The sequence below is a fragment of the Equus quagga genome, chromosome 22, assembly GCF_021613505.1.
Source record: "Equus quagga isolate Etosha38 chromosome 22, UCLA_HA_Equagga_1.0, whole genome shotgun sequence".
In the NCBI taxonomy this organism is placed as follows: Eukaryota; Metazoa; Chordata; class Mammalia; order Perissodactyla; family Equidae; genus Equus; species Equus quagga.
Window position 1 is genome coordinate 23,894,049 of NC_060288.1, and position 13,637 is coordinate 23,907,685.

General features: G+C 40.3%; 1 protein-coding gene across 4 annotated transcripts in view; it reads left to right on the forward strand.

Annotated features, from left to right (window-relative positions):
• CENPU (centromere protein U) overlaps positions 1–13,637 on the forward strand; it is a 48,716-nt gene that overhangs the window by 15,877 nt on the left and 19,202 nt on the right. For all 4 annotated transcript variants that reach the window (XM_046648670.1, XM_046648673.1, XM_046648671.1 and 1 more), the window contains 3 exons: positions 3,830–3,935; positions 7,878–7,938; positions 8,437–8,673. In XM_046648670.1, coding sequence (XP_046504626.1) covers positions 3,830–3,935; positions 7,878–7,938; positions 8,437–8,673 — 404 coding nt within the window. The remainder of the gene's footprint in view (positions 1–3,829; positions 3,936–7,877; positions 7,939–8,436; positions 8,674–13,637) is intronic.

The following is a 13,637-nucleotide window of genomic DNA, read 5'->3' on the forward strand; positions in this document are numbered from 1 at the left end:
TTAATTTAGGGAGGAGAAGAGGGTACTTCTCCCTTTTCTTAAACACGTGAGGCAGAGGGCACTTCAGGAGACCCAGTGGGAGAGTCTCACCGGTGTTCCTTGGAGTGCGAAGAAGGCAGGGCTGGTGCCCGGTTGACCGGGAGTGTGTGAGTGGTCCAGAGGGCACTGCTTCTGTCAGTGTCTCACTCACTGGCCATTTCAGGGCCAGAAAAGACACGGAAAGAGCCAAGTGCCCCCACATCTAGAACAGCAGGGATCAGACATTCTGCCTGTAGTAAGTTTTAAGGGAATTTTGAAAACATAGACCCTTTCACATATTTTTAATTTGGCGTCTAATATTTTTCATTGTAATGTTTTGTTAATAAAGAAAATCTGGGAAATTTTATAAGATGAAAAGTAATCATTACCAGAATACATCTTTTATTATGATTCGGTAAATGTGTTTTAATTATTTATCTAAAAGAAATCTAAATGGAAAATATCTGAATCTAAAAGAAATCACATAATTTTTAAATTGAGATATAATTCACTTACCATAAAATTCACTCCTTTAAAGTGTAGAATTCAGTGATGGTTTGGTATAGTCAGAAAATTGTAAAGCCGTCACCATTATCTACTATTCCAGACATTTTTTTTTATTGAGGTAACATTGTTTTACAGCGTTTTATAAATGTCAGATGTATGTAATTATATTTTGGTTTCTGTGTAGACGACATCGTGTTCACAACCCAAAGACTAATTACCATCCATCCCGGTACACATGTGCTCTGTGACCATCTCCTCCCCACTTCTCCTCTGGTAACAACCAATCAAATCTCTCTATCTATGTGTTTCTTTGTTGTTGTTGTCTTTATCATCCACTTATGAGTGGACTCACAGAGTACTTTGGCTTTCTCTGTCTAGTAATACCTTTAAGGTCCATCTATGTTGTCACAAATGGCAAATTTTCATCTTTTGTTTTATCGTGGAGTAGTATTTCCATTGTGTATGTATATACACCACGTCTTCTTCATCCATTCATCCGTTGATGGGCACTTAGGTTGTTTCCAAGTCTTGGCTATTGTGAATAATGCTGCAATGAACATAGGGGCACGTAGATCTTTTTGAATCAGTGTTTTGTGTTTGGATAAATACCCAGAAGTGGAGTAGCTGGATCATATGGTAGTTCTCTTCTTAGAAACATTCCAGAACATTATATCACCCCAAGAGGAAACTCTGTATGCGTTAGTAGCCACTCCCCCTTCCTCTTTCCTCCCAGCCCCTAGAAGCCATAAACGGCTGCCTGTCTCTCTGGATTTGCCTATTCATAGAATGGAATCATACTCTGTGGTCATTTGTGACTGGCTCCTTTCACTTAGCATAGTATTTTCAGTGTTCATCTGTGTTGTATCAAGTATCAGTACTTCATTCCTAAAGATTTTTATAGCTCAATAATCCATTGTTTGGATATACCTCATTTTGTTATCCATTCATCAGTTGATGAACATTTACGTTGTTTGGCCGTTATGAGTTATCCTGCCGTGAACATTCATGTACCAGTTTTTATTTCTCTTAGGGATATGCCAAAGAGTGGAATTACTCAGTCGTATGGTAATTCCACTTCAGCCTTTAGAGGAACTGTTTGACAAATCAGCTGCACCCCTTACATTTCCATCAGCACAGTGTGAGGGTTCCAGTTTCTCCACGTCTTCGTCAGCGCTTGTTATTGTCTGGCTTGTTGATTCCAGCCATCCTAATTGGTGTGAAGTGGTATCTCATTTACCTGTGTGTGTGGTAAAATATACATAACGTAAAATTTACCGTTTTAACCATTTTTAAATGCGCAGTTCTATGGCTTTAAGTACATTCATGTTGTTGTGCAGCCGTCATCATCCATCTCCAGAACTTTCTCATTCACCCTCACTGAGACTCTGTCCCATTAAACGGCTCCTCATTCCCCACCCTCCAGCCCAACTTTCTGTTTCTCTGGATTTGACTACTTTAGATACCTCATATGAGAGGAATCATACAATATTTGTCCTTTTGTGTCCTTTTTCTCCACTCAGCATCATGTCTTCAAGATTCATCTGTGTTGTAGCATGTGTCAGAATTTCCTTTTTAAAACTGAGTAACAGGGGCCGGCCCGGTGGCACAGCAGTTAAGTGCAGACGTTCTGCTTCAGCAGCGCGGGGTTTGAATCCTGGATGCAGTTTGAATCCCGGATGCAGACATGACACCGCTTGGCACGCCATGTTGTGTTAGGCATCCCACATATAAAGTAGAGGAAGATGGGCACGGATGTTAGCTCAGGGCCAGTCTTCCTCAGCAAAAAGTGGAGGATTGGCAGATGTTAGCTCAGGGCTAGTCTTCCTCCAAAAGAACCAAAAAAACCTGAGTAATATTCTGTCAGCGGACACTTGGGTAGCTTCTACCTTTTGACTATTGTGAATGGTGCTGTTATGAACATGGGTGTGCAATAGCTGTGCAAGTCTCTGCTTTCACTTTTTTTGGGTGTATACCCAGAGGTGGAATTGCTGGGTCGTATGGTAACTCTAAGTTCACTTTTTTGAGGAATTGCCATGCCGTTTTCCACATTGGCTGCACCGTTTTACATTCCCTCTAGCAATGCACAAGATTCCGATTTCTCCACATCCTCACTTGTTTCCTGTTTTTTTGACAGTAGCCATCCTAATGGGTGTGAAGCGGTATCTCATTGTGGTTTTGAATTGTATTTCCCTAATGACTAATGATGTTGGGCATCTTTTCACGTGCTTATTGGCCATTTGTTTATCTTCTTTGAAGAGGTGTCTGTTCAAATCCTTTACCGCTTTTTAAATTGGGTTATTTATCTTTTTATTGTTGGGAGAGTCCAGTTTGCGTGACTGGTTCCATATGGAGATTTGGCATCTGTCTATTTCTCTTTTTTGCTTGTTGTTAGTGGAGCAAATAAGTCCCTTTGCCTACTTGAGGGCAATACAAAGTTATTAGTAACTTTAAAATTGTGCAGTTGACAAGTTCATTATTTAAGCAGCTCTTTATTTGAAAATGTTGTTGAAATTTGCACTGTCGTGCTGAAGTGTGAGCATGAAGAAATGGGTGCTCAGCTCTTCCCAGGCTCCCCTGCAGGAATTCAACCCCATGGTGCTGGCCACCTGCCTCCCACCCTGCTCTGAGCCCAACCCAGTGTGCTGACGTCTCTCCTGCTCTGCTCTCCTGAGCAGGGAGGAGCATTCTCTTCCTCTTAGCATCTTCTCTCTGTGCCTTTCCACCAAGGCCATTTGGTCTCCTTGTTCATCGCCTTCTTCCTCATCCCAGTTGACTTTTTCTGCTAACTGTGGGCTCTAGAAGTGCCGAGTAAAGTAGAGAGAGAGGAAGTGAGACGTGCCTGGAATCCCTCCGCGGAGGTCCATTCAGTCACAGATGGTGCGTGCCCGCCTTGTGCTGGCCCTATGTGAGGAAGTAGTCACGGAGTGGGCCCGGCACTCGAACCCTTAGAGTTTACAGTTAACGCAGTGGTCTCGCGAGGAGAGTGTGTGACGCTCCATCGGATGAGGAAAGAGAATGCCAGATTTCCTATTTATATTTATCTTTTATCTCATTAAAATTTTCTGGCTAATATGTAAGTATAGTAATACAGGTTATACTTGTAAATATCTATGTATTGGTGAAATGGTTTGAATTTTTCATTGTTGAGGTGTGAGATCAGAAACATGTGGGAAGTAGCCTGTGCAAAGGATTTGGATTTTGTTAGCCATAAACAAAGATTGCTTTGTACTCCATTGTAAGGGAACAAATGTAAATACTGCCCAAACTGCCAGACTTTGAGCGTAGCTTTCTGTGTCTTTCGTAGATCCTCCCTTACACAGCACTGCCATATATGCGGATGAAGACGAACTCTCCAAGCACTGTGGGTCCTCCATCCCTTCAACTCCTCAAGGAAAAGAAGCGAAAAGAAGGTACGGTTGTGTCTCAAGCAACGGTTTATTCATGGTTAGTGGGATTTCTGAGAAGCTCCTTAAGATAGAAACTTATAAAAGTAAAGCTTTTTAAAGATCTTTGGGCCAACTTATGTCTGTGTGGCTCACTCCCTGGTTTCCTTTCAGATCTCCCCTGATCACAGCAGTCTCCTCTGATACCTCATAGAAAATATCGCCTTTGTCAATATATTTCCTTTACTCTGTTCTTTTTCTCATAGCATTTATCTCTACCCAACCAATACTTTATGTTCATTTTTTAGTTTGTTCGTTGTCTGTCCCTCCGCAGTAGAAGTATCTTCAAAAAGAGCAGGGCTTTGTTCTGTTCACTGCTATCCCTCGGGTGCCTGGAACACTGCCTGGCATATGGTCGGCATTCAGTGAATACTGGAATTCGGTCTTCCTTCATGCCGTGTAAGGGTAGTGTCATGGTTAAGGTCACTGGCCCTGAACCCAATGTCCTGGTTCAAATCTTTGTTCTGCTACTATGAAGTCTTTGACCTTGGACTAGATATTTAATTTGTAGGTTCTTTCATCTGGAAAGTGGGATAATGATACAACTTACTTTATATGATTGTTTTAAGATGAATTTATCCTCTTAAGCTCTGAAGACAGATTGGCGCCTAATAAACTTTCAAATGTTAGCTTTTCATTATTGATATTTTTTCAACAAACATTTATTGAGCACTGACTACATACCAGGCACTGTGTTAGGCTCTTGGTTTAAAATAATAATTCAAAATGGACTTAATCCTTGCCCTCATGGAGCTTATGGAGCAACAGATATTAATGAAGAATCACTGACAAGTCACGTATAGGGATGGACGTGATGCTGTGAGTAGGAGCTGGGTTGGTGAGGGGTAGAGTGAGGAACATTCCACACAAGGGAATAGCGTGTCTCCAGGCGCCGTGGTGGGAGGAAGCATGGTGAGTCTGTGGGACTCAGAAAAGCTGGGATGCCCCAGAGGAAATAGAGTGAAGAAGGGAACACATTGCAAGATGGTAGTTACTTTGAATGTCACAATTAGGAGAGATGGTTAGTTGTCTACTCCGACGTCTTCCCCTTCTTCCTTGGTGATAGAATGTTTGATTTTAGCTGAGCCCCTGGCTGTCAGAACAAGGAATATATTTCCTACCTTCTCTTGCAGCCGAGATGTCTATATGATTAAATGTTAGCCCACATTCCAGCTTCATCTGCAACTTCTGGAAGTGTCCTCATAGGGAGGATTGTGCCTTCTTTTTTCCTTCCTTCTTCCTTCTGGTTGGAATTGGATGTGACTGCTGAAGTTTGAGCAGCCATCTTGGACCATGAGGCAGCCTACTAAGAAAATGGAGCAATAACGTAGAAGGAATCTGGGCTCTGATGATGGTGGGGCTGCTGTACCAGCCCTGAAATGTCTCTGGAGTTTTGTAGCAAGGGAAATAGAGTATCTCGTTTAAGCCATTTTAGGGGTGTATTTTTCATCATTTGCTGCCATAGCTAATCCTAACTTACAAACTTGGTAAAGAGTTTTGTCATTATCCTCAACAGTTGGAGAATTCTAAGCAGGAGGGACGTGGTCAGGTTTACATTTAGAAATTATCACTCTGGTTACTGTGTGGAGAATGGATTTGAGAGAGGCAAGAACGGAGTGGAGAGGCCAGTCTGGAAGCTGTTTTAGTGGTCTGTGGCAGGGAGGACCACGGTAATTGAGACAGAGATGGAGGCAACTGGCTGGGTTCAGGAAATAGTTAGGAAGCAAATCCACAGGGCTTGGTGTTGGGTCGGATATTGGAGGGTGGGGAAGAGTTGCTGTCAGAGACAACTGGCTTTCTGGCTCGTATACATGGCTGGTAATCGTGCCACTGGCTAAGTAAGATAGGAGTTACTAGGAGATTGAGTCACCCTATCATCATCAGCCGATCGTGAATTTGGTGTGGAGATGTCAAAGAGACTGTCGTATGCTTGAGTCTGGAGCCCGGAGGAGAGGGCTAAGCTGGAGTTCAAACTGAAGTTGTCTGCATATAGTAGGATGCATGGATGGATGTGGGCATGGATGAGAGTTCACAGGAGAGACTGTGGCCTGAGAGAAGGCAAGGACCTGGGACCAGCCCTCAAGATAACCTGCCTACTGTCCCGGTAGAGGAGAAGGATCTTTCAAAGGAGAGAGAAGAAAAGTGGCTAGAGAGGAAAGAAGAAAACCAGGGCAGTGCTTGTTTGCAGGATAGTGGGGGGAGCGTGCATGTGTGTGTGTGTGTGTGTGTGTGTGTGTGTGTGCGCGCCAAACAGGTGCATTGCAATGAGCAATATGGACATTCCTGGTAATCTTGGTTTTGGCGGTGTGACAAGTCCAAACGAAAAATGTTGTGTGGGTTAGACAGGGTCTGTATGTGGATACAAAGGGGAGTCAGGGCAGAAGGGATGCTCTGGAGAGAGACCAGCAGCATTTCCTGGGACTCACGGAGGCGTCAGCATCCAGGGCCCAGATCCTCTCCAGGGATGTTCAGTTGTTCGTTCCCAGACTTCTCCCTCCCTCCCTCCTCTTTACGTGCAGGAGATTCCGTTCTCTGCCTTCTCCTCTCTACCCACCCCACCATTCCTCTCAGGGTTTAACTACCCATATGCCACTGTTCCCCAAGTCTCTCTCGCCCAGCCTTTCTCCTGAGGCCCAAGATGTCCTGCATCTTGGCCATATTTCCCTAGATGCCCGCAGGTGCCTAGGACTTGGCAAAGGCAAAACCAAGCTCAATCCCTTTCTCCCTCATCCAGAGTCAACAAGCTTCTTTGGTGTTTTCTGGGTTACTGGTCCTGCTGTTACCTAGTCACCCAGAAAAGCAATCTGGGAATCATTCCTGGTATCTTCTGCTCTCTGACTGATCCTGTCTGTCCTGGCCTCTGACTGCCTCAAGAATCCACTTTCCCTCCCCGTAGCCCTGCCGCCTCCCTGCAGCGGCCGTTGGTTATGCACTTGCTGCCCTCACCAGCACTCCTGCAGTAGTTTCCTGCTTGGTCTGCTCGTCTCCAGAATCGTTCTTTCTCCTCTGATCCAGCCACCTACCCAAACAGCTTCCAATGTGATCTTTCTAGAATGCGAGTCTTATCTCACTCTCACGCTTCCCACCTTGTAAGAGCACCCCATTGCCTGTACGCGTGGCATGGGCCAGTTTGGATCCTCAAGTCAGTAGACGCTGAGGCAGAGTTCGAACTGAAGAGCTTTATTAGTAATTCCTATGAAAGTGAAAGGTGGAAGGGTCAGGGTTGGCAGAGATGGCCTCAGACTGCAGTGCAGCCCTCGCCCTTCCAGCCAGCCCACTGGGAGCTCTGGAGGGAGGAGTGCCCATTAGAGGAGGCCTGTGTTGGGCAGAAGTGGCAAGGCCCTGTGCTGCCTTTGGCCTTCCCGTTAGACAGTGAACCCATTAAAGGAAGCCCTCTCATTTTTAAAATAATTTTATTCACTGTACTTTGCATTTTGATGTTGGTGTGAAATAAATGTTTGTTGTATTAAAATGAATGAAAAAATGAAAGAACTCTTATCACTCATCAGAAGTTTAGAGTTATTTTTTTCCTTTTCAAAGGAAAAAAGAAGGTATTCCTGTTATGTCACCTAATCATAGGCCAGGTGTCTATGGATTAGCTCTTAGTACAAATGATGGCCGCTACACCTAGGAGGGGTTAGATGGAGGAAGGTGCAGTTCTCAGACGTGACGACAAGATGCTACAGTAATGGGACACTTACCTGCCTACCAAGGATAAACTGATGTGGCCAGGGTGTGGGAAGATGTGGGAGATGACCAGCAAATCTGGGAAGGTGGCAGGCCCGCCTGTGACACGGGGGAAATCTCCTTACATTGAACTTGTTTTTGTGTTGGGCAAACGACTGACAGAAGACGTGTGAATAAAAATGAAATGTGTGCAAGATATTGATGGCTTGTTCTTTGGTACAGTTTGAACACTCCTGAAATTGAAGCAAGTGAAAACGAGTCTGTAAGAATTAGTGCAAAAAAGGTATGTTTTCTCTTCTATCTTAATTTGTAAGATATTTCACATCCTATTTAGACCGGATGCAAGTGGAGAAAATGTTCTGTAGAATATTTCATATCCTGTTTAGATTGGATGCAAAGGGAGAAAGTGTTCTATAGCAACATAGAGAAAGAGTATTATGTTTTAGAAGATACTTTTATAATAAAAAGTGGACTATATTTATATCTGAAGTGTTCTTCATTACAGAGGTCTCAAATTTCTACGTACCATGTCAGTTTTCATAGTGTTCATGTAATGTGTTTAGACTGAGATTTGCAAAGGCACAGTGGATTGTTGGGAGTGTTTATTTGGAGCTATTTAATCTGGGTTTCCCATCCTGTCCAGTAATCATGTCGCCATCTTCCTAGTGTTCAGTCTTGAAGTTCAGAAATGAGAAATGTGGACTGTACAGTTATCTACTATTACAGTAAAAACGATAGCATTTGTATTTTCTAAACCAGTAATGCTGTTTGCTTGATATAGTCAGGAAGAAAACTCAAGCCCATTAGTGATGAATCTGAAAGCAGTGAAGAAAGTGACGTAAGAAGAAAAGTTGAACTAGCAGAGAAAACCAGTACAGAGCAACGTGAAGCTGCTCCAGCTACAGCATCTTCAGAACTTTCAGAGAAACCAGTGGAATCGGTCACTCCAAGGAAGATAGGACCCCTTAGTGCCGAGTCCACTGTTGAAAAAGAGACCCTGGCAACAGAAAGTCAACGGGTAAGAGAATGTCTGCCATCCGCTTGGAGAGAAGAGAAGGTTGATCAAAACGTGTTAAGGAGGAAAATCAAGCATTTTCTCTCTTTCCTGCAGTTCTTTTAAAAAATGTCTTATATTTTTCTTGTTATAAAAATGTTTGTTTTAGAAAATTTAGAAGGTATGGAAAAGAAGATAAAATTATGTATAATTCCATCACCCGAAATAACGACCAGGTTTTTAAATCTGCACTCTTCAGTACTTTCACTGAGCTTTTCTCACCCTAAGTGGGACCATATCCTTGTCATTAAGTATTCTACAATACCATTTTAACGAATGCATGACATTTCATTCATGAATTTTCCATAGTTTAGTTAATCTCTTACTAAGGAATGATTGCCACTTAAAAAATTTTAAGTGCTTTGAATTTCTTTCTGGCTAAATCTTTCTCCACACCCTTGATCATTTCCTTAGAAAAGAATTGCTGTGATAACATTTCTACTCATGCGTGTTCTGTTTTAAGATTCTTGGCATATCTTTTGGTCAGACTCTTAATATGTCATTTTATTCACTTGGCTTAGTGTTTTGAGTAAATAATTCACCCTCTTGTTCACAAATTTTTCTAAGTGTAATAAGCTATACCTGCCACCTCATCTTCCACTTTCCACCTTCCCCACCCATTGAATATGCACATAGGTAAGTTTATAACTAGTTTCTTATGTATTCTCCCAGAGTTTCCTTCTACGCATACGAACAAGTACGAATGTGTTTTCTTCTTTTAATTTCCCCTTTTTTACACAAATAGAAGCATGTTATACATGTTGTTCTGCCTCTTGTGGGTCTGTCTTGGTGAACATGCCATGTAAACTTGAATTTACAGTTGTTCAGTATGATATTCTGTGAATGTCAACTGAGGCCAAGTTGATTGACAGTGTGGCTCAGATATTATCTCTCCTTATAGTCTTTTTTTTATTGAGGTCATACTGGCTTATAACATTGTGAAATTTCAGGTGTACATTATTATTAGTATTCTGTATAGACTGCATCATGTTTACCACCAATGGTCCATCCTCATATATATGCGCCCCTTTATCCCTTTCGCCCTCTCCTCACCCTATTCCCCTTGGTAACCACTAGTCTGCTCTCCTTATCTGTGTTTGTTTATCTTCCACATGAGTGAAATGATATGGTATTTGTCTTTGTCTGACTCATTTTGCTTAATATAATACCCTCAAGGTCCATGTATGTTGTCACAGACGGCACAATTTTGTCTTTTTCTATGCTTGAGTAGCAGTCCATTGTGTGTATATACCACATCTTTATCCATTCAGCCATTGATGGGCACTTGAATTGCTTCCATCTCTTGGCTATTGTGAATAATGCTGTGATGAACATAGGGGTGTGCAAAATCTCTTTGAATTGTTGGTTTCATGTTCTTTGGATAAATACCCTGTAGTGGGATAGCTGGGTCGTATGGTATGTCTATTTTCAATTTTTTGAGAAATCTCCATACTGTTTTCAGTAATGGCAAAACCAGTTTGCATTCCCATCAGTAACGTATGAGGGTTCTCTTTTCTCTACATCCTCTCCAACCCTTGTTATTTCTTGTCCTGTTAATTATAGCCATTCTGACGGGTATGAGGTGATATCTCATTATAGTTTTGGTTTGCATTTCCCTAATAATTAGTGATGTTGAACATCTTTCCTTGTGCCTGTTGGCCATCTGTGTATCTTCTTTGGAAAAATGTCTGTGCATATCCTCTGCCCACTTTTTGATCGGGTTGTTTATTTATTTGTTGTTGAGTTGTCTGAGTTCTTTACATAGTCTAGAAATTAACCCTTTGTCAGATATGTGGTTTTTAACATTGCAGTTTTGTGGATTTTCTTTTGTTCTCTGATCTTTTGTGTCATGAATTTTGAAGCTATCTTATTTGTTTTTTAATTTTAGACTTATAGAAACGTTGCAAATATAGTTCAGGAAGTTCTCACAGTTTTTTTACCCAGCTTCATCTGATTCTTACATCTTATGTAGCCAAAGTACATTGATTAAAACCAGAAAATTAATGTTGATATAATACTATTATCTAAAGTACAGAAGCTCTGTTTTTAATTGCATACTTATTTAAGGTTGTCTTCTTGATGAATGGCTTTATTATGATGAAAATTTCCTCTTTAATTCTAATACTTTTTTGTCTTAAAATCTATATTGTCTGATATTCATCTAGCCCCAGCAGCTTACTTTGCAAGGTAAATCTTTTTTCATCCATTTACTTTCAACCCTGTCTTTATTTTTTTCCAGCTTTATTGAGATATAATTGATATATAACATTATGTAAATTTAAGGTGTACAATGTGTTGATTTGATACACTTATATATTGCAAAATGATTACCAGTAGCATTAGTTAACAGCTCCATCACTTCACATAATTACCATCTTTTCTGAGGTGAGAACATTTAGGATTTACTCTTTTAGCAACTTTCAAGTAAATACAGTACTGTTAACTATAATCACCATGCTGTGCGTTAGACTATTAGAACTTATTCATCTTATGACTGGAAGTTTGTACCCTTTGACCAACATCTCCCTGTTTCCCCCACCCGCCAGTCACTGGAAACCACCATTTACTCTTTGTTTCTATGACTTCAGCTTTTTAAGATTCCACATAGAAGTGATATCATTCAATATCTGTCTGTCTCTGACTTACTTCACTGAGCATAATGTTCTCACGGTCCATCCGTGTTGTCACAAATGGTACAATTTCCTTCTTTCTCATGACTGAATAATATTCCATTGTATATATATACACACATTTTCTTTCTCCATTTATCCATAGACGCACACTTAGGTTGTTTCCATATCTCGGCTATTGTGAATAATGCTACAGTGAACATAGGATTACAGATATCTCTTTGAGATCCTGTTTTCATTCTCTTTGGATATATACCCAGAAGTGGGATTGCTAGATCATATATGGTAGTTGAGTTTTTAATCTTTTGAGTAATCTCAAAAAAAACAAAGTGAGATATTGAAATTCCCTACTATTACTGTATTGTTGTCTATTTCTCCCTTCAAACATGTTAGTATTTGCTTAATATATTTAGTATTTTTGCTTTATATATATATATATATACTTACGATTGTTTTATCTTCTTGATGAATTGACCCCTTTATCATTATATAATAAGCTTCTTTGTCTCTTGTTACAGTTTTTGGCTTAAAGTCTATTTTGTCTGATAGAATTATAGCTACCCCTCCTCTCTTTCAGTTTCCACTTGCATGGAATATGTTTTTCCATCCGTCACTTTGAGCCTATGTGTGTCCTAAAGGCTGAAGTGAGTCTCTTACAGCATATGGTTGGGTCTTGTTTTTTATCCATCCAGCCACTCTATGCCTTTTGATTGAAGAATTCACTCCGTTTAGAGTAATTATTGATAAATAAAGGCTAATGCCATCTTATTGTTGTCTGGCTGTCTTGTACTTCCCTTATTCCTCTCTTCGTTGATGATTTTCTGTAGTGATAAGCTTTGATTCTCTCTCTTTTGGGAATTTACTGTAGGTTTTTACTTTGTTGTTACCATGAAGGTTATATAAGACATATACGTATCTGTAGTTAGATGTAACTGTATATAAATATACATATTTATAGTTGTGTATAAATACATAGTTATATATAAAGTAGTTTTATAATATCTATGTCTATTTTATGCTGATAACAACTTAACTTTGATCACATATAAAAACCCTACCCTTTTGCTCCCCTTTTTTTTGGATGTCACAGTTTACCTCTTTTCCTACTGTGTATTCATTAACAAATTATTGTCGCTATAATTATTTTTAATACTCCTGTCCTTTCACCCTTATACTAGAGTTAAGTTGTTAACACACCACCCTATTACAGTATTAGTGTATTCTGAATTTGACTGTATACTCACCTTTACCAGAGGAAGATTGGCACAGATGTTAGCTCAGGACTGTGCTCACCTTTCATATTACTTACTAGCGTCCTTTCACTTCAACTTAAAGATCTCCTTTCAGCGTTTGTTGTCAGGCAGGCCTTGTGGTGATGAACTCCCTCAGCTTTTGTTTACTAGTGAAAGTCTTTGTCTCTCCTTCATTTCTGAAGGATGTCTTTGCCAGATAGAGTGTTTTTGGTTGCCAGTTTTTTTCTTTGAGCCCTTTGAATATATCCTTCCCCTCTCTCCTGACCTGGTAGGTTTCTGCTGAGAAATCTGCTGATAGCCTTATGGCAGTTCCCTTGTAAGTTTCAAGCTTCTTTTCTCTTGCTGCTTTTAGGATTCTCTCTGTGTCTTTGATTTTTGACAGTTTTGTGTCTTGGAGAGGATCTCTTTAGGTTAAATTTGTTTGGTGAGCTGTGAGCGTCAGAACTTGGATATGTAAATCTCTCACCAGATTTGGGAAGTTCTCAGCCATTATTTTTTTTAAAAACTTTCTGCTTCTTTCTCCCTCTCTTCCTGGAACTCCCATATTTCGCAAATTGTTTCTTTTGTTGGCATCCTATTGATTACGTAGGCTTTCTTCACTCTTTTTTTCATTTTTTTCTTTGTGTTCTTCTATTTGGATAACATCAAAGTTCCTGTCTTCTGACTCACAGATTTTTTCTTCTGCTTGATTCGTTCTGATATTGATGCTCTCTGTTGCATTTTTAATTGAATTCATTGTATTCTTCAGCTCCAGATTTCTCTTTGGCTCTTTTTAGTGATTTCTGTCTCTTTTTTAAACTTCTTGTCTTGTTTGTGTATTGTTTTCCTGCTTTTCTTGCATTGTCTTTCTGTGTTCTCTTGTATCTTGTAGCGTTTGCTTAAAACAGCTATTTTTAATTCTTTATTGGTGAAATTGCAGATCTCCATGTCTTTGAGATTGATTACTGGAAGATTATTGTGATCATTTGGTGTCATGGTTGCTTGATTTTTCACATTCATTGAAGTTTTGCATTGCTGTCTTGCATTTGAAGTAGCAGTCACCTCC